The 25,238-nt window shown below is 41.0% G+C and overlaps 1 protein-coding gene across 1 annotated transcript in view; it reads right to left on the reverse strand.

The window, feature by feature from the left end:
• The window catches only part of MAGI1 (membrane associated guanylate kinase, WW and PDZ domain containing 1), a 659,819-nt gene that overhangs the window by 507,430 nt on the left and 127,151 nt on the right, over positions 1-25,238 (reverse strand). Inside the window, exon 3 of the mRNA XM_004368768.2 lies at positions 9,777-9,796. Coding sequence (XP_004368825.1) covers positions 9,777-9,796 — 20 coding nt within the window. The remainder of the gene's footprint in view (positions 1-9,776; positions 9,797-25,238) is intronic.

Here is a 25,238-nt window from a genome sequence, read left to right on the forward strand (position 1 = left end):
AAAGGCTTCCCTTGCAGCTTGTTATGGCCGTATAAGCAAGGTCTGGCTAATGAGATGTGAGCCCAAGTGAAGTGTGTAATATGCAAATCATGTTGTAAAAAGAGGAGCTTTCCTTTGACCCTTTCCCCTTCCCAAGAGCTGACATGCAGACAGCTCAACATGCCGGTAATGGCAGAACAATAAATAAGATGGAATCTGAGCCCCCACTGCCCTAGCCACTGTGCTAGCCACCGCCCTAGCCCTGGACTATTACATGGTTGGTCTATTACATGAGGCAGATATGAACTTCTATCATATTGAAAGAACTGTGGTTTGGCAGTATCTGTTAAAGCAGCCAAACCTTCAGCTTGGTTGATACACAAAAAAATTGAATACCGTGGAGCCAGTGAACTATTTAACTTCTCCAACCTGATCCCTACATAACTCTTCTTTAAAGAACATTTCAGAATGGGTATATACCACTTGTTACTGCTTAATCGTTTAAGAAAATGGAATATCTCATTAATGTCAGGGCTGTGGGTGGTACAAAGGGTTAACAAGCTCAGTTGCTAACTAAAGGGTTGTCAGTTCAAGTCCATCCACAGGCACCTCAGAAGAAAGGCCTGGCAATCTACTTTTGAAAAATCAGCCATTAAAAACCCTATAAAGCACAGTTCTACTCTGACACAAATAAGGTTGCCATGAGTTGGAATCAACTCGATGGCAACTGGTTTACTTTTATGGTTTTATTAATAACAAAAGGTTTCTGTGCAAACACATAAAATACAAAGTGTGTTAAAATAAAATACTAATTAAGAATAATTGAAACCAAGAGTTTTCAGACACAAGTAAAATAAGTATACTTGCCATCTAGATAAAAGACTCGAAGAATCACATACGTGTTTTCATATCTATAGGGGTGTAAACATGGCTTGGGGGTGGTGTCTGACCTCCTCTAACTTCACAAGGAGGGAGGAGAACCAAGACGAAGGCCCAAGGCTGATTCCTGTGAGGCGGGGGTCAGATGTGCTTTCTCCCTCTGCCCTCTTCACCAATTCTGACACCAACCATCCCTCCCACAGCACTCTCTTCTTCTCTGTCGGGTTCGATTATTCATTGCAATGGCCACACAGAACTCACAGACCACACTCACCATTATGGGGTATATTAGGGAAGTAACAGGTTACAATTCAGACTCAAGAACACTCGGGATACAGTTCTTCCATCAGGACAGCCTCTTCCCAGCATTGCTCGCAGGCACATCTCTCCCAGGCCCTCACCATCTGCCCAAAAGCATTCAGCTTTCTGCCGGGAAGCCCACCATGCTGTCTCCTGCTGCCAGGTCTCTCCTTCCTTGGTGGTGGTGGGCTCCTCCGCCCGGCTCTGGAATTTTTTGTAAGGCAAAACTGACCAATCCTCTTGGTAGGCCACAGTCACCCTATCACACCATCACCTGGGTGGCAGTTACAAGACCATAGCTAGAAAGGCCACACACAAAAGTAATTAATCCACCGTAAGGGGAAGAAATACTAAAAAGTATATCTCAAAACAAAACCAAGGACACAAGGGAAAGATTATCTGAAAGGACTAATGGACCACAACTACCACATCCTCCACCAGACTGAGTCCAGCACAACTAGATGGTGCCCAGCTACCACCACTGAATGCTCTGACAGGGATCACAATAGAGGGTCCCAGACAGAGAGGGAAAAAAATGTAGAACAAAATTCTAACTCACAAAAAAAGACCAGACTTACTGGTCTGACAGAGACTGGAGAAACCCCGAGAGTATGGCCCCCGGACACCCTTTTAACTCAGTCCTGAAGTCACTACTGAGGTTCGCCCTTCAGACAGAGATTAGACAGGCCTAGAAAACAAACTATAATACATGTAGTTCAACCATGTATACGAGACTGAAGGGGCACACCAGCCCAGGGGCAAGGACGAGAAGGCAGGAGGGGACAGAAAAGCTGGACAAATGGAACTGGGGAACCCAAGGTCGAAAAGGGGGGACTGTTGACATGTCACAGGGTTGGCAACTACCGTCACAAAACAGTATGTGTATTAATTGTTTAATGGGAAACTAATTTGCTCTGTAAATTTTCACCTAAAGCACAAAAAAAAAAAATAAGAAAAAAGTGTATCTCAAACACGTTATCTCTGGAGGATTGGATTTTGGGTTGGAAACAGAAGGAGGTAACAGAGAAAATTTAATTTTCTACTTTATATGCTTAGATTTTACTTGAATTTTTACAAAAAGCATGTATGAGTTTAATAATATAGAGAACCCACACAAATAAAGCATGTATTAGAACTCTGCAAGGTACATTAGTGCCCAAAAAGAGGCGGAGGGCAGAAGAGGCAATGAAATTCTGATCCATGAATAAAACCATAGCCTTCTGAATTCAACAAAATAAGTACACAAACCTGTAACTTTTATTGTACATAAGAAACTACAACATACCATAAAATCTGAATCTATTTCTTTACCTTTCTTGCTTTAATGGATACTACAATTTCTCTTAGAGACAATAAATAGAAAAAAGAAACTTCGTGAAACATAAAGGCACAGAAAAATAGACTTTCTATGTCTGGTTAAGACATTAATAAACTCACAACTGCAGGACACCACTGTCGTCCAAAGCAGAGTTTTCAACGTTAAGTTAGTTCATCTCTGAGCCTCAGTGTCTTAAGGCCACCAAGACCTCACGAGGCTGCATCAGACTGCCCACTGTCAAACGTACACACTGACGTAATATTCATAGCACAATATGTATTCCCACGTAAGAACAGCTTGTCCACCCTACACTGAACGATAATCCTCATCACATACATAAATGTCATATATACTGAACGCTAGCAACTATTCCCAGTTGAAACCCAGCTGCCATCAAGTCAATTCTGACTCATGGCAACCCCATGTATGTCAGAGTAGAACTGTGCTCCACAGCGTTTTTCAATGGCTGATTTTTCCAGGCCTTTCTTCCAAGGTGCCTCTGAACTTGAACCTACAACCTTTCAGTTCGCAGCCAAGCGCATTAACAGTTTACACCACCCAAGGACTCCTAGCGACTATCACCTCTCGATGTCGAGTCGATTCCGACTCATAACAACCCTACAGAACAGAGTAGAACTGTGCCATAGGGTTTCCAAGGAGGAGCTGGTGGATTTGAACTGCTGACCTTTGGTTAGCAGTTGAGCTCTTAACCATTGCGCCACCAGGACTCGTTAGCAACTATTAGGGCCTCTATAATATGGTATCAACAACTGACTATATCATATAGGGTGCCATTAGTACAATATAGTGTACTGTATTTCAGGAAGAACTTACGTTTCCTGAGACTTGCAACATTCATTCCTCTATAAAAGGTACCTACCTGATCAGCTAAATTCCATTTTTATTGAAAACAGTTCCCATTACCTAACCTCATGGTAAGGGAGTAGCCACATAATTGTGTGTGAAGGCCATCAACACTCCTAGAAAAGATCTCTACTAATCTTTACGGGATTTACAATCTAAGGAGTCATATTAAGAATCTAGACCCCATCTCATAACTTTACAGAAGCACTAGGGTATTCAAAAAGAGGTTGAGACATGGATGAATCTGCAGGGCATTATGCTGAGTGAAATAAGTCAATCACAAAAGGACAGATACTGTATGAGACCACTATTATAAAAACTCAAGAAAAGGTTTACACACGGAAACAATCTTTGATGGTTACGAGGGAGGGGAGGGATGGGAGGGAAAAACACTAAATAGACGATAGATAAGCGGTAACTTTGGTGAAGGGTGAGACAGTACATAGAACTGGGGAAGTCAGCACAATTTGACCAAGGCAAGGTCACAGAAGCTTCACAGACACATCCAAACTCTCTGAGGGACCAAGTTACTGGGCTGAAGGCTTGGGGACCACAGTCTCAGGAACATCTAGCTCAAGTGGCATAACATAGTTTACAAAGAAAATGTTCTACATCCGACTGGGGTGAGTCGCCTCTGGGGTCTTAAAAGCCTGCAAGCGGCCATCTAAGATACATCTACTGGTCCCATCCCAGCTGGAGCAAAGTAAAATGAAGAGAATCAAAGATACAAGGGAAAGATTAGTCCAAAGGACTAATAGACCACAACTACCACAGCCTCTGCCACACTGAGCCCAGAACAACTAGATGGTGCCCGGCTACCACCGACTGCTCTCACAGGGATCCCAACAGGGTGTGCTAGACAGAGTGGGAGAAAAATGTAGAACAAAATTGACATGCATGCCAAAAAAAACCAGACTTGCTAGTCTGACAGAGACTGAAGAAACCCCAAAACTATGGCGCCCAGATACCCTTTTAACTCAGTACTGAAATCACCACCGAGGTTCATCCTTCAGCCAAAGATTAGACAGGTCTACAGGACAAACAATAACACATGTGAGGAACACTCTTTGTAGTTCCATCATGTACACGAGACTAAATGGCCACATCAGCCCAAAAACAAAGGTGGCAGGAAGGGTCAGGGAAACTGGACAAACAGAACCTGGGGTGCAGAAGGAGAAAGCGTTAACATACGTAGTGTTGGCAACCAACGTCACAAAACAATTTGTGTATTAATTTTTTAATGAGAAACTAATTTGCTCTGTAAACTTTTAGCTAAAGCACAAAAAAAAAAAAAAAAAGAGGTTGAGAAAACAAAGACCATATCTTTCTTCTTCAGGGCCAGAACAAAGCATGGTGCCAAGCATATAGCAGGGACTTGGTAAATGTCACATGCAGGCAGCCAGGCCAGTGTATTCAAGAGGCTCATTATAAGCTTCAATGTCCAAATGAACTCTTATGAAGCTAAGGAGGGAAGAAAATAAATAGTGGAGTACATTACAAGTAGCCAGTGGCAGAGATTTTAAAAAAAAAAAAAAAATTTTTTTTCAAGTAGTAAATGGGACAACATTTCTACTATCAGTAAAAATAGTTTTAGAATCTACCAGCACTGGAAACTTAGACATTTTTTAAATGCCAAGGGAATATTCTTTAAGATTTTCTAAACAGCATTCAAAAATAAAATACTGATTAATTCCCTCTTTCTAAAAGAAATAAGAAAGCATGAAGATTTCCCAGGATTCTCAAGACACCCTAATCCAGTGTTTCTGACAACTAGGGGCCATAAAATCTAGCAAGTAGAAAACAGTTCTTCTAAAACCCACTGTTGTCGAGTCAATTCCGACTCATAGTGACCCTGCGGGACACAGCAGAACTGCCCCATAGTTTCCAAAAGAGTGCCTGGTAGATTTGAACTGCCAAACTTTTGGTCAGCATACATAGCTCTTACCACTACACCACTAGGGTTTCCAGTTATTCCAAGGGGTTTGGGATTCTGTATGGATATCAGGAATTGTCTATATACTAACTAAATAATGTGATTTAAATATACGTATGTCTCCATAATTTACATAGATGCTATATGTGTGTGGTACATGTGTGTGCACGTGCGTACGTAATAAACCCAAACCAAACTCACTGCCATCGAGTCTGACTCTTAGGGATCCTATAGGACAGAGGAGGACTGCCCCATGGGGTTTTCAAGGAGTGCCTGGTGGATTCTAACTGCTGACCTTTTGGTTAGCAGCCAAACTCTTAACCACTATGCCACCAGAGTGTATACGTAATAGATAATACACATATAAATGTAACAATATATGCGGACATATTATATAATAACCTATGGGGATGTAATATATAATGGCTTATATAGACTATTATTAACTATTGTTATGGCTTCATAACAAATTTCCGAAACTAACACATCTAAACATTACGACTAATATCAAATGTCTGTGAAAGATAGGAAACCATTACCCCAATGCAGAGTGAGGTGTTTCGATGACCTGGACCATGTTACGTCTGAGAGACAGCAAGAGTCACTAAACTAGCCCTGAGTCGAGTGGGAAGGCTAATTAAGCAAAGAAAGCAATGATCTGATATATAGAGAAAACTGTGTGAAAAGAGAAGAAGCTATTAATTTAAAAAGATAAGAATTCCCTTTTGTTCCTAGGAGTCTTTTTAGCAGTTCAGTTGCTGAAAAAATATTTTGGAAAATACTTAGAAATAAAACTTATCACACAACCTATTATAATGTGTTTGTTACTTAGACACTATTCTTTACAGGATGAGGCAGATAATTATAATGGCAACAAATAATTTATTGAACACCTACTGTAAATCTAGCAACATCCTAAACCCTGGCATCCACCAGTGGCCAACCATGAACTAGGCCTTAGGCAAATACAATCAGTAACACCATTAGAGCACAAATTTTAAAAACCAAACAGTAAAGCAAACATCAGAGAAGGCTAGACTCTTAAGCACTAAGAAGCAATGAATTAAAACGTAGGGCTTCAAACTGGTTGGTTCTAATCAGAATCTACATTTTAACAGGATCCCCAGGTGATTCTTATGTATCACTTCCTGGGAACTTGTTAGAAATGCAAATTCTCAGCAGGGGTTCAAACTGAACCCTTTGGAAGCCCTGTTAAATTTTGCGTTAAGGGACAGAATTATTAATTGCTTTATAAATTAATTACAACAGCAGGGTTACTGTTTCCCCTTATGTACAGGAGACAACGTGATACACAATGTAACCAAGGATGACAAAAGCAACTATAAACAAAACCAAAACCACACTCATTGCCTTGATGTCAATTCCGACTCATAGCAACCCGAAAGTGACCCTACAGGACAACTGTCCCATGGGTTTCCAAGGCTGCAATCTTTACAGAAGCAGACTGCCACATCTTTCTCCTGTGGAGCAGCTGGTGGGTTTGAACCACCAACCTTTCAGTTAACAGTCGAGTGCTTAACCACGGTGCACCAGGGCTCCTTAAAGCAACCATACTTCAAAGTATTCAGCAAAACACTTACCAAACAACCTGTCACGCACAACAGCCCTGGAAGACTGTGATACAAACTCAAGTGCTCCAATTCGAAGCTGTGACAAGTAATCAGCTAAAACAGAATTAAAGAACCAGCTAGAATAGGATTATGTCAGACAGTGAGATCTACAAACATGCACAAATTTTTCTAAATACATACTTAAGCATCAGTATCTAGAAAATTCTGTGTTTAGAGTCACCAATGTAGATACTCTCAATCCCTAATTATCATGTAACACACAATACGAAGACTTCCAGTCCTAGCCAGATGGGCAGCCAGTGGGTAAACTCCTCCAGGTTCAGTGACCCTAACTGCTAAGCTAATTTTTCTTTAATTATATTGTAGAAAACAGTGTCTTGATTCACGGTCCCCCTAAGCCTCCAGAGGTTTGGTTGTTTGGGAGGAAACTCATTAACTTGATTATGACGATCAATATTCCAGCAAGAAAAGAAAAAGCAAAGAGCATGCATACCTTCTTGATAAGCGTAAAATAATAGTTTAAACATTTTATTAAACGGGTTTGCCAACATTTGTACACGCTCTCTGATTCATTTTTCAGGAACTGTCAAAAACCATAGAAGTAAATGTAAAGAATATAGCAATTTAAAAGAACTTACCTAAAATAGGAAATTAATAAGTATAATTACAAGGGCAGCTAACACTTATCAAGTCTTGATTAATGAGCTTTACATGCATCTTTTTCATGTCTCATAATCCTAAGACTTTTTTGGGACACTTCTTTAAAAACACAGATTCCCTGGTGATTCTGATTCAGTAGCAGTGGGATGGGCCCCAGTAGTATTACAAATGCTTTAGGGTGATTATTATGATCAGGCAAGGTTGGGAAGCAGTGTGTTATCTCGAAAAATCCTCCTAACAACTCTAGGAAGGAGAAGCCCCTGTTAAACCCATTTGGCAGCTGAGGAAACTGAGGCTTAGAGAAGTCACAAAGCTACTCAAGGGTCAGAGGCAGAAAGAAACCCAGATGCGTGAGCTCAGATGAGTAGCTTTTAGCCTGGAAGCAATACTGTAATTGCTAAGTTCCTCTTTCCCCATATAACACACCAGAGAAGGACACAAACCCAACTTCACCAACCACAAAGATTCAGTAGCAAGCCATTCTTTGCTTATTATCTGCCTGAGAGTATCTAAGAAGACAACACTGGTAGAAAGCCTGTCGTCCAGTTCCTGGTACATAATATGTATAAAATTAGATTTCCTTCCTCTCTCCCATCCTTCAACCCTTCTTTTACTGAGTTCCTATGCTGGCTTCATTATGCCTCTTTTCATCCAGGTGAAGCCAAAGGTTTCCAGTCAATATATATAACTTTATAACAAAATATGTAAAATAGATGCTTGGTGGATACTAGTAACAGATGTATTTTTAATTTTTCTTTTTTTATTTCATGAAAATTATATTAAAAAGCCTAACTAGTGTCTTTCCTAGAGAGTTAAGCAAAATGTGCATAACTGTCTTAAAAATCATAGTAAAATTAACAAATATCTACATTCTCAAATCCCAATAATATATTTTCATAAAAAATAATGACAACTAACATGTATTGAGCATCTCACACGTACTAAATCACTAATTCTCATATAAATCTAGAGAGAGGTACTATTAGCCCCGTTTACAGTTACGGAAACAAACACGAAGTTAAATACCTTGCCCAAGGACACACAGCTGTTCAGTGGTGAAGACAGTATTGAAACCTAGAATGAAAACTACTATTTCATTTGAGTCTCACGATATCCTTGTTCCAGTTAACTATCACTACACAAATCATCGCAAAACATAGTGACTTAACACAACAACAATTTTATTACCTCTCACAGTTTACGTGGGATTAGTACAGAGCATGGGCAGGGTGGTTTGTCTTTGCTACTTGATGTGCAGGGCTTCCACTGGGAAGACAAGGGATGACGCAACAGCAAGGAACTAGAATCAGCTGGGACCTCAGCTGGGGCAGTCCACCCGAACATCTAGATGAGGCCTCTCCATGTGAACGCCTAGGCTTCCTCACAGTCTACAGGCTGTATTCCAAATCAAATGTCCCAGGGGAATCAGGTAGAAGATGTACCTCTTTTCAGAAACTTACACGGGAAGTCTCACAGCACCACTTCCACCGTAATCACAAGCCCACCCTGACTCAAGAAAAAGAACAGAAACACTGCCACCTCCCACCTCCCTGAGGGTTGTTGTTGCTGTTAGGTGCTGTCAAGTCGGTTCCGACTCATAGCACCCCTATGCACCCACAGAACCAAACACTGCCCGGTCCTGCGCCATGCTCACAATCGTTGTTATGCTTGAGCCCATTGCTGCAGCCACTGTGTCAAGCCATCTCATTGAGGGTCTTCCTCTTTTTTGCTGACCCTGTACCTTAACAAGCATGATGTCCTCCAGGGACTGGTCCCTGCTGACATGTCCAAAGTATGTAAGATGTAGCCTAGCCATTCTCCCTTCCAAGGAGCATTCTGGTTGTACTTCTTCCAAGATAGATTTATTCATTCTTTTGGCAACACCACAATTCAAAGGCATCAATTCTTCTTCGGTCTTCCTTATTTATTGTCCAGCTTTCGCATGCATATGATGTGATTGAAAATACCATGGCTTGGGTCAGGCACACCTTAGTCTTCAAGATGACATCTTTGCTTTCCAATACTTTAAAGAGGTCTTTTGCAACAGATTTGCCCAGTGCAATTTGTCTTTGGATTTCCTGACTGCTGCTTGCATGGGTGTTGATTGTGGATCCAAGTAAAATGAAATCTTGACAATTTCAATCTTTCTTCCTTTTATCATGACGTTGCTTACTGGTCCAGTTGTGAGGATTTTTGTTTTCTTTATGTTGAGGTGTAATCCAAACTGGAGGCTATGGTCTTTGATCTTCACCAGGAAGTGCTTCAAGTCCTCTTCACTTTCAGCAAGCAAGGTTGTGTCATCTGCATATCATAGGTTGTTTATGAGTCTTCCTCCAATCCTGATGCCCCTTTTTTCTTCATATAGTCCAGCTTCTCGGATTATTTTCTTGGCCTACAGATTGAATAGGTATGGTGAAAGGATACGACCCTGATGCACACCTTTCCTGACTTTAAACCACGCAGTATCCCCTTGTTCTGTCTGAACAACTGCCTCTTGATCTGTGTACAGGTTCCTCATGAGCACAATCAAGTGTTTTGGAATTCCCATTCCCCAGGGAGGAGAGTCAAAGTCACATTTCTCAATTTCTGCCACACTCAAGTTCTGCAACATTCCATCAGTCAGTTTCTTAAAGAAATTGAGTATCATTATCCCAACCTAATAGAAAACTGAGCTTCAGAGAGACTATGTGACTCACCCAAGGTCACACGATTCATAAAAGATGACATCAAGATGCTAAAGCGGGCCCGTCTGACTCCAAATCCTGAGCAATTTCCATTACACTATACTTCTAAAACATTCCATTAAAACTACGTTGTTCATTGGCTGCTGGAAAGTGATCGCGAGCTAGGACATGTTTAGGCTAAAAGAAAGAGAGAAAAGTAAATCATCCTACCAAAAGTATTTTAAAAGGATATCCAAATTGAATTGTCAGACTTTGGCAAGGCAACAATTGGAAATCCTATTATAAAGTATTCTTAGCCTTATCAATAATGCTGAATGCTTCTTCTGTTTTGTTTTGTTTTGATTGAGGATTAGTTTAAGAAAACAAATAAAATACAAGGCGTGTTCTGAGAAAGTCCAGGAGAAGAACAGGAACCACCTGTGACAGCGGTGCAAACCATCCAGGCAAGCCTAACGGGGCACAACCGGGCACCACAATGACCTCAGGGAGCCACAAACTCCATCTGATACCAAGCCCCAAAGGGCAGTTCTCAGTCATCAACATCAACGGCCCAGGAAGTGCCAGTCCCAGCTGTGTGTGTCTCTTCTGGCGCTGGAAATTTCACAACACATCTTTATTGCAGGCCAAGGCTGCTTGTATCATCTAGATTTATTGCCTCATGAAAACCTGCACTATGACTGTTTACTGTTGTCATGGAACCCTCACATGAGGTCAAAATAACACACCCACCACTGTGGCATTTCCAAATAGGACTGAACAATATCAAGGATCAGGTATGGAGGCACTAAATAATGTCAGTTATTAAAACAAGACAACACTTCTCTTTTTTAAATTTCTGTAATTTTCATCGTGACTTAGCAATATTTATATGATCTTTCATAACTTGATAATAAATCCCAGTCCTTTATTTCACCACTGGGTTGAGCAAAATGCCAGGCCTAAAAGTGACTCTATGTCTTTAACAAATGAGTCTTATTCTAAGTGGGTGGTTTCAGCACTTACTCCCTAGATGTATTCATAGCAATTTCAACAATCAGAATGCCTCATTGTAAAATTCACCACCTCTTTTTCCAGCCCCTTTTCTCTCCACCCAATGCCCTGACCACGGACATTAAAGAATACAACACAAGTCATTTGCTGGTCTGAATCATCTGCTGGTTTGTATAAGTGACAGTTTGAGGTTTCAGAATCAAATTGTCATCACAGAGTCAGAGGCCAGAATGCTCAGAATTACTGTAATACATTCCAGAAGGCAAGGCATAGCAAACACTACCCTTGTCTTCAAACCGTAATCTGTTTTTTTTCCTTTGCAAATCCCTATGAAGAATCTTAATATGATTAATGATCATCTATCCTGCAGCTTAGTTTATTAAAGGGAATAACGTAACCCAAATCCATTAGTTTTAAGTGGCAAGTGCATGATTAATAGCTAAAATCAAAATAAAGTCATTTAGATGGTGAATCCTCATCCAAACTTATACCAAATTACCCTTAATATTAATATTGAAAAACAATGCCCATCTATGCATTTAATACACTTACTTCTAAACACTTTATCCTCTGAAATGGTTCTCAAGTAATCAAATTACAACTGGCATTAAGCCCAAAAGAATATCCCACGATAGTAATTAAAATCTCCCTGGAAACCTATTAATTATTCAACATCTATAGCTATCTCAAAGAAGCCCTGGTGGCACAGTTAAGAGCTTGGCCGCTAACCAAACGGTCAGCAGTTCGAATCCACCAGCTGCTCCTTAGAAACTGTGTGGAGCAGTTCTACTCTGTCCTGTAGGGTTGCTATGAGTTGCAATCAACTCCACGACAAGAAGTTTGGTTTTTTGTTTTCGTTGTTTTTTTTTAATGGCTATCTCGAAGCCCATGGATACCCTGGTTGTTCTGCATTGGAAACACTCACTCAGGGCTCCTCCAGCTTGGAAAAGAGGGAGACCCATTACACTGCATCCCATCAACACTCACAAAGGGATGCTCTAGGAGGTTCACACTAACAACACCCAACAGCTCGGCTGACGTGAGGAAGCCCCAGAAAGACGGTATTTCTACCTGTAGTGGTGTTTTCTCCCTGAAGGCAGTAACCAAAGAAAAACATTGCAACTGAGCTCTAATTCAGGCACAAGTAACAAACTTGGGCAAGGAAAAAGACTGAGGTCCCAGTCAAGACAGAAACCACCAGAACAGCAAATAATAGTAGTAATAATAATTATTATTATTACTGATAGTATTTATTATTATTATTACTAACAGTAGCACAACCATGCCCAGTGCTCAGAGTCCCTGGGAGGCGCAAACAGCGAAGTGCTGGGCTACTGACCAAAAGCCTGGCAGTTGGAGTCCACCTAGAAACGCTTCAGAAGAAAGGCCTGCTGATCTACATCCAAAACATCAGGCGTTAAAAACACCATGGAGCACTGTTCTACTCTGACACACATGGGGTTGCCAAGAGTTGGAACCAACTCAACAGCCACTGGTTTGGTTTTTTTGTCTGTTTGTTTGTTGTTTTGCCCAGTGCTCGGAGGAAGGTTATCAATAAAGGACAATCTGGTGATACGTGATTTAAAAAAAAGCCTTACAAACGTCAAAACCTTGGACTCAGCAATTCCACACTGGGGAAGCTCTTCCAAGGAAATCATTAATCATGTGAACAAAGAGATTTAGCTAGAAGGATGTTCACCACAGAGTTGTGTAAAACTGGAAACAATCCAGATACCCAATACCAAGGAAAGTTACATGTATCTATACAATGGAATACTGAGCAAACCTTAAAACCAACAGTGCAAAATCGTGGGATTACTTTTAACATGAGAACATGTTCACGATTTATTAGGAAGTGAATATGCAAGTAAGAAAATGTATACACTTCAATATAAATTATAATTTTAAATACATATGCACAACACATCAATACAAGCATACGCCAAAAAAATAACACTGGTTATAACTGCTAGTGGGATTTACAAATGATTTTTTTTTTTTGGCCTGTACTTTCTAATGTTTTTGTAATAAACATGTACCACTCTTCTGCAGAATAAAATTAATGGAAAACATTTAAGCATTTCACCATTCTACCATTTGTGCCTGTTTTAAAGGCATAATGTTTTCAGAGAAAACAGGTATTTGCTCCCTAAAATGAACTTGTTATGCAAATCCAAATAACTGACTCAAGATATAGCCATAAAGTAGCTTTCTCTCTGTAGAGCACTTATAATAAACGATTGAGATAAGACTGGCTACCAGCTAGAGAGTTTGATGTCCTAGGCAATTTAATGATTCCTTTTACAAAACCCTGCTTACAAAACTCGTCTCAATTTATCTATTTCTTCCAGGCCATTCCCCCTATAAACCCAAGTTTGACTATGACATAACTTAAAGGGTTAAACCTTTATTATGCTCAAATAATAGTACATTGAAACCTAAAAAAAAATGGAAATAAATGGATGGAAAATAAAGTACTATTTTATAACACCCTAGGGAAAAGCAGTAATATAAAAGAATTTAGTGTGACGTCAAGTAGGCATTTACTTATGGAAATTAAATATACAGATGTGTGTATTTGCATATTTATATACAATGTCTGTATGTATGAATAATTATACACACACATACACCAAAAACTTAAATATAATCTGCAATTCAAATAGTTGGTAAGTACGGAAAATAGGAGTGAGTTCATGGTTCATTCATTTACACAAACCATTTCAGCAACAGTTCCCATTCTTTTGAAAAATTTACTAGTCAAAGTCTTTCAAATATACCAACATAGAATAATGAATAAAACAGCAGCAACCTGTCAGAATATGAAGAAATTGGAAGCCTCATTCATTGCTGCTAGGATTATAAAATGGTACAGCCACAATAGAAAACAGTTTGGCAGTTCCTCAATAAGTTAAACATAGAATTATCCTATGATTCTGCAATTCCACACCTAAGTATATATCCAAGAGATGTGAAAATGGATTCAAACAGATACTTGTACACCAGAGTTCACTGCAGCACTACACCATTGCCATGGAGTCGATTCCAACTCATAGTGACCCTATAGGACAGAGTAGAACTACCTCATAGGGTTTCCAAGGAGCAGCTGGTGGATTCAAACTACCAACCTTTTGGTTAGCTGCCGAGCTCTTAACCACTGCACCACCATGGCTTATTCAAAAAGTAAAAACAACCCAAAAGTCCATCAATAGATAAATGGATAAACAAAACATGGTACAGGCAGTTCCCGGATTAAGAACAAGATCTCTCCTGTGTCTTTAAGTCTTTAAGTCGAACTTGTAGGTAAGTCAGAACAGGTGCATACAGTTATTCAGCCTTACTTTAGTGCAAGAAGAAAGAGTCCTGGTGGCTCAGTGGTTAAGAGCTCAGCTGCTAACCAAGAGGTTGACGGTTTCGAATTCACCAGCCGCTCCTTGGAAGCCCTATTGGACAGTTCTACTCTGTCCTGTAGAGTCGCTATGAGTCAGAATGGACTCGATGGCGATGGGTTGGTTGGTTTGTTTAGTGCAAGAAGAAGGAGCCCTGGTGGCGCAGTGGTTAAAGCAATTGACTGCTAACCAAAAGGGCGGCGGTTCAAAACCACTGGTGGCTCCACGGGAGAAAGATGTGGCAGTCTGCTTTCGTAGAGATTTACAGCCTTGGAAACCCTATGGGGTAGCTACGAGTAGGAACTGACTCGATGGCAGTGGGTTTGGTTTAGTGCAAGAAAAGGCTTGAAGCCTTTTCAACGATTTAAAAGCTGCACGTGCTACAAGTGAAGGTGACTGTGATGAAGAATTTGTTGCCAGCAGGGGTTGGTTCAATCGTTTCAAAGTGAGGGCAAATCTACATAATATTAGAGGCCAGTACGAGTTGTCTGTAAGAAAGACATAAGGACATCTGTAATCGGGGCCTGCCTGCTGCCTGCACAGCCATACAATAGAATATTATTCAGCCATAAAGAGAAATGAAATTCTGATACATTCTATGACATGGAGGAAGCTTGAAAACATTATGTTGAGCGGAACAAATCAGACACAAAGGGACAAATACTGTATGACCTCAGTTAATATGAAATATCTAGAACACGCCGATGCGTAAAGACCAAAGTCTATTAGTGGTTACCAGGGGCAGGTGGGAGGGGGAGTGGGCTGTTATCGCTTAAGTGCTACTGAGTTTACATTTAAAAAAACCAAACCCAAACTCTTTGCCACTGAGTCCATTCTGAATCATAGCTATCCTATAGGACAGAGTAGAACTGCCCCATAGGGTTTCCAAGGAGTGGCTGGTGGATTCCAACTGCCTATCTTTTGGTTAGCAGCTGTAGCTCTTAACCACTGTGCCACCAGGGCTCCGAGTTTATATCAAGGGTGATTAAAAAAAAAAAAAAAAAAGTTGGAAATGGATAGTGGTGATGGTTGCACAAACTTGGTGAACATAATTAATTTCACTGAATTGTACGTGTAAAAATGCTTGAAAAACAACAGCAAACACAATGACAAAATAACACGCTTTAAATGGATGTCTGTCAAAAACGGAACTGCACTATAAAACTTAAATCATGAGGATCTGGTTCCATGCAAAAGGTCATTTAAGGCAGAAAGCTCACAATTAGTCAGATCCATCTTTCTCTACAGTTCTTATTAATAATATGTACCTTTATGATCATTTATCTGAAGAAATGAGGTCTATCATGAAATGAAACCAGATCACGGGAAGATAGGGGAAGAATGTCAACCTCAGGAAGAAAATAAGATCCTTTCAGAGGCGCTGACAGTGGAAATGTCACCCATGCCAAAACACTATCTTTCCTTTTTGATATGACTCAGTTGAACCCCCTATAGGCAACAATACCACAGGAAAAAAATTAAGAGGGCTGGAAACAGAAAGAACAATTACAAGCTGTCCTCATTTTTTATGCTGGAAAATTAATTCATAGCAAGGACCTTGACATCAATGTTAATTCTCCATACATACATCGAACACCCCACAGAGATTTTTAAATCAGTTTCTAATACACTTCAGCTAACTTGCTTACATTTTGAATTAGACCTACAAAAGGGATTAAAGTCAACATTGGATTAAGAATCGAAAATTAAAACAAACCCTCCCTGATGCATCAGTTTTACAGGTACCACAGAAACCTTGGTCAAGTCCAAAGCAAGAGGGTAAAACTGGCCGTCTATCCATGGAAATCCACATCTTGCTTCCAAAGAAGAGGGGAAAGGAATGTCTTGATGTTAATCACTTGTATGCTTGGATCAAAGGGAATCATTAAATAAAGTTCCAAAAGAATTTCAGATGAGTTTTTACATTATCATGAGTCCCATGATTACAATACCCTGCATCAAAAATATAGTGAGCTTTTCTACCCTACTGGGAAATTAGGCTTCTGTGTGTGTCTTTGGGACAGGGGATGAGCAGTATGTACCCGATGAGCAGTATATGCCACGCTTTCGGCATTACCGCAAAGAAACAAGCAGTTTCTTATATGTCTGATCATTCTTCTGTCATGTCTCCTTGAATTCAATAACTTTTTAAAATCCCAGCCACCACTCAGAACATGAAAGGTATCTAGGAATAAATCACAACATCACTAACCAACCTTCAAAATATCTTCTCACTGAATACAAGGAACATGATACATAAGAGGTGGGCAGAAAATACAGGGTTCTAAATGGGAGGAGGTAATGGTGTAGCCGTGTATTAGTTATCATGTATTAGACTTGAAACAGGGCTTAGCATACAGTAGGAACTCAATAAATGTTCACTTAGTAATAATATACTAACATGCAGTGATTTTGCCATCTCTCTCTAACACCAGGCATATAAATAATCAGCACTATCTGACTAGATTTTGATGAACTTGGAATTGGGATGGGGTGGAGACAGTTAAAAAGAGGTCAAACAAACAAGCATTAAAAAAAAAAAAAAACCCTGTGGTAAACACTATTGACTTCCCAGCCAAATACACTGCCTCCCCAATTTTCTAGGAATCATCACACTCCTATCTACCAGTTACAATGGACAGGCTTCCAGTCACCGTATTTGTACAGAATTCCACTGTATCAGCCACCGTTTACTTGTCCGGAGTAGGCACGTGAGCCACTGTTGCCCAATCAGTGCCCCTCTTCCTGGAACTTACAACAAGAACTAAGATCCCAGCCTCAGTCTTGCTGAGCCTCAGAGAGGAATAATGCATGTCTGGGATCTGTGGGCAGCCAGGTTCTGCTCTGGGAGGTAAACCAATCTATTGTGAGAGAAGAATAGAAGAATGAAGCAAGAGTACATTCAAGGGGGAATGACAGATACCTACAGAAAACCCTAATAATGTCCAAAGTCTGTAGTCCCTGGGTGTTTCTATGAACTGAGTGCATCCCTTTCCTTGTGCATCCCTCAGATAGCCTATAAAACCAAAACTATCAAGTCAACTCCAACCCATGGCAACCCCATGTGCTTCAGAGCAGAACTGCTCCACAGGGTTTTTATGGCTGTGACCTTTAGAAAACAGATGACCTTTCTTCCGAGGTACCTGAGTGGATTCGAACCACCAACCTTTCTGTTAGTAACTGAATGCTTAACCATGTGTGCCAGCCAGAGATGCCCAGATAAGCTATACCCTTAAAATAATAAACATCTCCGTTTTATTTTTGCTCAGGACCATTCGATTACTTAGAATTCTGAGTCCTTCACGGAGACTATTTCTCTGTCACTGAAACAATCAACAGACAAGAACGACAGCAGGAGGAGAAGGACAAACAGCGCAGTGTGGCCGCTGAAAAGATGAAGATGGAGGAGTCCCTGCAAGCCCAGGACAAAGATGTGGGCGCTCAGAGTGTACGAGTTTACGTTTCTGTTCATTCTCTGTGGAATGGCAAGAGTAACGCGGTGACTAGGTTGGCTGGAGATACCAGCGTTGTTTTTACAATGCTGTGGTATCTGTGAATACCACATTCTTTTCCTTTCTTGTAGAGTCTTGTTTGAAACTCTGGCAAAACGCTGTTCAGGGGAAGCAACTGAAAGTTGGCTGAGATGAAGTTCTGTGATGTCAATTAAAAACGTTCTCTCACTTGTGGCTTGCTACCGCTGTGGAACAGAAAGAACTGCAATGGCAAGGGTTTTTTTTCCTATTGAAAAATATTTCTGTTAAGCTTCAGAATGGTGAAAATCATTTATCTACATACACAAATAACTTCTGTTCAATCTATATACCAGGGCTCTGGTCCAATTACCAGTTTCTGGGAAAACAGCAAATTTTGTATAGACTTTTTCTACTCTTCTCATTTCCTAACCAACCTCCACAAATATACATTTACACATCCAAGAATGCTTAAAAATGCTCACAAATGCCTGCTATCCCACAGCGTTCCAATAATTATCACTCATACTAGCACATACTCATTCTACCTGCTCAGAAAATACCTAGCAGATTTAAAAATTCATTATTTTATTGAAAACTACCGCTTTCAACATACAAAAAGAACTACCAAGACTATTTTCCCCAAAAGGACAACACATACTTCTTAATTTTCCCCAATGATACCAATCACTAAAGAATATAAAAATAACATTTATGAGTTCTCTGGTACATATCAATGACAGTTTTTAATATCGCAATCGTGGGGAATTAATAATAACTGGATTTGCTTCTGTCTACTGAACAAGAGTCTACAGCTTGGTATTTTAGTACTATCCAGATAGAAGAGGGGAGGCTATTAAGGGTGGAGGAGAGAGAACTCTGACACATCTCTAAGTTTTGTCTTCCCAGAGAATCAGTTTCCGGAATTCTGCTCCTACTCCCGGGTATCAGACAAGAAATGAAGCCACAGACTTTCAGCACAACTTCCAACAGTAGAATAAAAAGAGAAAGAGCCAAGACGGCTCCTTAGCAATGAAATTCCAAGAGATTGGGAAGGACAGCAGCCCACAGACAGACTTTAGAAGGCAGACAGTGTCAGCCCCTTGAATAAGTGATAGTAAGAAAACCTCCACGTGGAGTCATTCATTCCTGCAGGAAGCACCCACGGTCCTCCTGGAGTCCCAAGCAGAAGGGCTGAGATTCAGCTGTGAAGAGACAGAGGAGCTCCGGCTCTCTTACCTGTACCAGCCTGCAGCTCCCTCCCTTTTATTCGGATTTGGGATCTGCTCTTCCAGAGCCTCCGTGAGTGGGGCGGGACCACGTGAGTTCCTGCTCTCACCTGACTGCAATCAACTGAGCATGTTCCCCCAAGTGGGAGCAACCCAAGTTTAAGAATAAGACCAGACCAGGAACAATGACCTTCCAATCTTACTATTAACCTCAGGAAACATGAGAGAAAAATTATCTTAAAGAAGTTAAACAAAACCAGAAATTAAGGATCAAAAGGAAGAGACAGAAAGGGGTCATGAGTGTCACTAAATGGCTAGAATGAGACCACGGGGGTGGGGGGTGGGGGGCTGTAATAAAGGTGCCGTAGAGTTTGTCCACATTCAGCGGAATGTCCTAAGCTTGAAGTCTTAGGTTAGTGCAGGGACAATGGGTAAGGAAAGAGCTTGGGCTGTGGGCTGGGTTTGTTTGCATCCTGATTCTGCCATTTCGTAGTTGGGTGTGACCCTGGGCAAGTCACTTCTCCTCTCTAGGGCTCAGTTTCCTCATCTGCAAAACAGGAATAATAGCAGTGTCTACCTCACAGGGCTGTGCGAGAATTAAATTCCTGGCACATAGTAAGCACTCGTGAAATATCATTAACACATACACACACACACACACACACACACACTCACACGGCTTCCCCAATTTCCTTAAGAGAGATAGAACAAAGGGATCTGCTAAAAGGCTTTGGTTTTTTATTCCTTGTCAGTTTGTTTGTTTTAATTAAAGTTCCTAATTGCCTCTTATAAATAGCTGTTTTTAATATGCCTAAAATCAGGCACAGAAAATAATTTTAAATTCCTTGAAACCATGTAAATGAAGGGAGTTAGGAGCGCTGACTACTTAATCTTTGGTGGAGTAGGCTAGATTGTAAAATAACTTTTTGATTCAGCTGTAATCTGTCCAACTAATTCCACAGAGTGCAGAAACACGCCACATTGATGGCTGTTATTTTGACAAAATTCACAGCAAGGAGAGCCGGTCAGGGCCAGAGTGGCCTGGACTGACCAGGACCACTTCATTATCTATTTTGCCCAGTTGACCAGAATCACAGACTCTCAGCATTAGAAGAAGCCATAAGGAGTTCCTGGGTGGTGCAAACAGTTAGTGCACTTGACTGCTAACCAAAAGATTGGAGGTTCAAATCCACCCAGAGGTGCCTTGGAAGGAAGGCCTGACAATAGACTTCTGAAAAATCAATCATTGCAAACCCTGTGGAGAATAGTTCTACTCTGACACATATGAGGTCGCCATGAGTCTGAATCAACTCCACGGCAAGAGGTTACTGGTTATAAGGTCACCCAGTCTCAGTCTCTTCTCACCTACCACATCTCCAAATGGTTATTCAGTCCCTGAGATATCAACCTGGGTGATGGGAAGCTCTTTATTTGCTTGAAACCCTCTAACGGTCCGCCACTGCCCTGAGAAAAAATCCAAACCCCTTACCTGGCCTGCAAGGCCCATGGCATGGCCTCTGAGCCCTTCCACAAATCAGCTCCCACCACTCTCCTCATCCAAATATGAAGCCCTGCCCACTTCTAGGCCTCTGGTCCTAACATCTTTCAGCCGAGAATGCCCTTTTCTGTTATTCCCACCTCCAGCTGTTTCTCATTCTCCAGGTCTCAGGTCACCCTGCCTAGTGGAACTCAACTACCCATTGAATTTACTCATATCATTGTCAAATAGTCAACCAGACTGGAAGCTCCTTGAGAGAAGGGCCATGGGCTGATCATCATGTATAAGCAGCACCTGGCACACCGTTAGGGCTGACTAAGTAGGTAAGGTGGTGAATACCACCTGAGGCTGCCCATGTCCTCCTTGAACAACATTCTGAGACAAAGCTTAGCAGATGACTGGACAAGAAAAGGCCTCACCCTGGGGACTTTCCACCTTTTATGGAAATCAACAAGCATTCCCAAACATCTCAGCAGTGTTGGGTACTCTACACAAGGGATCTCAACATTTGTCCCAAATAACAATAACCAGGTAGCTTTAAAATATACAAATTAATAATAATACTGATGCCTGGACTATAGCTCCAAGATTCTGAATTAACTGATGCACAGTACGGCCCCTGGCAGAGCCCTAGTGGCTTAGCGGTTAAGAGTTCGGCTGCTAACCAAAAAATCCGCAATTCGAACCCACCCGTCGCTCTTTACAAACCCTATGGGCCAGTTTTACTCTGTCCTATAAGGTCGCTATGAGTAGAACACACCCCACAGCAACAGCTTTGGGTTGTCATGGCCCCTGGTACTGTGAGTCTTCTGTGCCATCAGGGTTAAAAATCGCTTTAGAACGCTGCTTCTCAGACCACTTGTGGGGAAGAACTAGGTGGTTTTTAGTTCTAAACGTATCAAAATACAAATGAATTAATAGAAGAATAAAAAGAAAACACATTCAAAAACACAAGCCCAATTTTTTATTATTATTAGACTCGACAGATGCACAAATACTTTGTGAAACTGCTATCAAAGTTTCTAGACGCTTACTTTCACTTTCTGTATTTATGCCACTGTGGATCCGTAGCACAAACACAATCTGCCGACCACGTTTAGAGTAGCACTGATCAGAAGGTGCAGAAAAAGAACAAAATTTGGTCTAACAACTCAGTCAAGGACTGTTGTTGTGATTAGCTGCCACCATCAAGTCGGCCCCCAACTCAGGGCAACCCCCAACTCAGGACAACCCCATGCACAACAAATCAGACCAGTGTGATCCATAAGGTTTTCACTGGCTGATGTTCAGATGCAGATCACCAGGCCTTTCTTCCTAGTCTCAGCCTGGAAGCTCTCCTGAAACCCGGTCAGTATGACAGCAACACTCAAGCCTCTGCTGAGAGACAGGTGCTGGCTGCAGTTCAGTTGCACTGGCTGGAATTAAACCCAGGTCTTGCACACGGAAGGCAAGAATTCTACCACTGAACGAACACTGCCTCGCAGCTGAGGACTGTACACCACTCAGATTCTGCTACAAGGCAGTAAATGATTACATCTTTAACAAGACAGAGTGTCAACAACGACCACGGCTTATCATCTTACAGATTTCTGTGCTGCTTCTGGGTACGAGGAAGAGTTCTCTGACCATTTATCAAATGCTGAAATAATGGAATTTCTAGGATGGTTTATGTATAAAGTATTCCCTTTCAAAATAACACAGCCTTGCTTCTGTTCATTTTTTTTTTAACATTTCTGTATTTGAGCATGTGTTCTACATTACCTAATAATGTTTAGGTGTATCATTTTTCTCCCTGAAAATATGTTGTTATCAAGAAAACACATCTTGAAAATGATAGCATCTAACAATAAACAGAATATATTATTTTAAGTAGGAATAAACTAGAAAAGGGAAACTTACGGCCTTAAGTAAATTCAGGGGTGGGAGAGATCAAGGTCGGCTAGAATAGCAAGTGAAGGCTCTATGAAGAATGGAGCACTATGGCTGGGCTTAAAGAGTAGGTACGATTAGACGGGCTGATTGAAGGAGGGAAGGATTTTCCGCCCAGTCTGAAGACTTGCCTAGTTATAGCACAGGGCTGGGCCATAGCAGGAAAGAGACGTGGTGGGTAGGCTTCTTTCCCAGAGAGGGCCATTTCCCCACAACCCTCAGCAACAGCAAAAGCCTGTGCTTTCATTAAACTCTCAAGGAAAATGCAGGTAGTCTCCAACCTGTGACGGGGTTCTGGTCGGACAACTCCATCATAAATTGGTTCTAAGTTGAATACCTCTTTTTGTTCAGTTTTCATTATTATTGCCTTTGATTATCAGTATCTTTATAAATCTGATCTTTATGTGTCTTTGGCAGGGCTTCGAATCAGTTCTTCCTGGTTCAACTGCGACCAAGGAAGCCACATGGGAACAGACCAAATTTTTAAAATTCGGGTGAACCAGAACCATAACTGGAATGGGAAAAATGACAAGTCAAAGCCCTGCTAGGAACTTAACCTCCCTCTTAGAAAACAAGGGCAGTGTACACATTGCATGGCAACCAAATCTCTTACCCATCAGATCTTGCAGAGTAGGAAACAGTGGTGCCCTGCTCAAAGATGGCGGCCAACTGTGCCGCTTTGAAAGTGCGTCGCTCTCCACAGTCCTGGCAACAATCCAGTCTCCCGCATCAGGGTCCTGAAGGGCTCACTATGCCTCTTCTGAGTCTCCCATTCCAGGGCTCCAAACCATAACTATTCCCGTTCCAGTTAAGGATCTGGATCACCCAAATTTAAAAAATTCAGGTCTGTTCCAGTTTTGCTTCATCAGCCATGACTGAACCAATTTGAACCAGTTTGAAGCCTTGGTCTTTGGGGGCTGGAAACACTACATATAACTTACAGATATATTTTACTACATACAGATTACTAACGATGCGATATTAAAAAAAAAAAAGGACGGTCGTAAGCGCAGTTCATCGTAACTCAAAAACAATGTAAGTCGGGGACTAACTGTATCAAAGACAAAGGAAGGTTTAAATACAGGCAGTCCCCAGATTAGGGATGTCCGATTTACATACAATCCGTAGTTATGAACCAATCCCCGTAAAGCCTATTATATTAAAAATTCGAGGTACATACAATGGTTCATAGTAACAAAAGGGAACTACTTTGCAAAAGGCATCAAAACATCATCATTACTATTATTACTGTATTATTATGTTAAAGATGTTTTAGTGTATCTGGAAGTGTTTCTTTGATGTTTTTTGCATAGAAAGGTACACTATACCTATATACTAAGACAAACATTTGACTAACTGATGTTAGATACGAACCATACCTAACTGTCCCAACTTAATGTACAAATTAGATATAAAGACAGACTTAGGAATGGAACTCGTTCGTAATCTGGGGACTGCCTGTATGACCTAAGCCAAAGCTCACGGTCATCCTAGCAGTTTCAAAAAGAACTTGATAATGTACTTCTGCACCTAAACAGTGGTGACAGAAATGAGACTTTCCTATTGACCGTGACACCGATCCAGAAATTCAGTGAAAGAGCCTTGCCTCATTTACTTTAAAAACACACAATAAAACAGAACAGTGGTGACTGCTCCACTTGATAAAGGTTAAAGATTTTTAAAAAGAAATGTCTCTATTATAAAAATAACATTAGCTCTACTCTACTGCCTAATGAAAACCTTTAGATTTTTCAAATTGCTAAGAATATTGCTGCTTAGCTCCATTTGATTTCAAATATGCCATGATACACAATATTAACGACTTTATTTATGTTACTCCTATTGATCCTTCCAATCACCTAGTAGGTGGCTATGATTATCGTTTTACAGAACGTGCCTGGTGAGGTAAAGTTATTTGCACAAAATCCTACAGCTCGTCAGTGAGAGAACCAGGGCTCAAACCCATGTCTCTGAGGCCAAATCATTTGCAAAGTGCTTTCACCTCCACTGCCTTCCTTGTTCTTCAACAGCTGAGCCAGTCAAACTTTGGCAATTTAAATACAAGCAAATTTGGAAGCAAAGAGGAAGCATTAAAAGCAAACTCACAGATTGGTTTCAAGTCTAGGAACACACCGGTCTCCAGAAAATGGCCGATCAAAAGGGCGTTAACATTTTTCAGGTTGAAATCTAGACCTGGTGTTTGGTGTTGCTCAGCATGAAACCCTCGTTTAGAGTCGTCAGTAATCCTTCCAGGTAACTTCCCTTTAAAATGTCCTCTGAGCCTGTTTCAAGCTACTCCTTCTCGGTCCTAATTCCAAAAAAAAAAAAAAAGAAAGAAAAACCCATGCCACAGAGTCAATTCAGACTCATAGTGACCCTGTAGGACAGAGCAGAACTGCACCATAGGGTTCCCAAGGCTGTAAATCTTTACAGAAACAGACTGCCACCGTCTTTCTCCCACAGAGCAGCTGGTGGCTTCAACCCGCTGACCTTTCGGTTAGCAGCCAAGCACTTAACCACTGTG

Source organism: Trichechus manatus, unplaced genomic scaffold (assembly GCF_000243295.1).
Source record: "Trichechus manatus latirostris isolate Lorelei unplaced genomic scaffold, TriManLat1.0 scaffold00001, whole genome shotgun sequence".
Taxonomy (NCBI): Eukaryota; Metazoa; Chordata; class Mammalia; order Sirenia; family Trichechidae; genus Trichechus; species Trichechus manatus.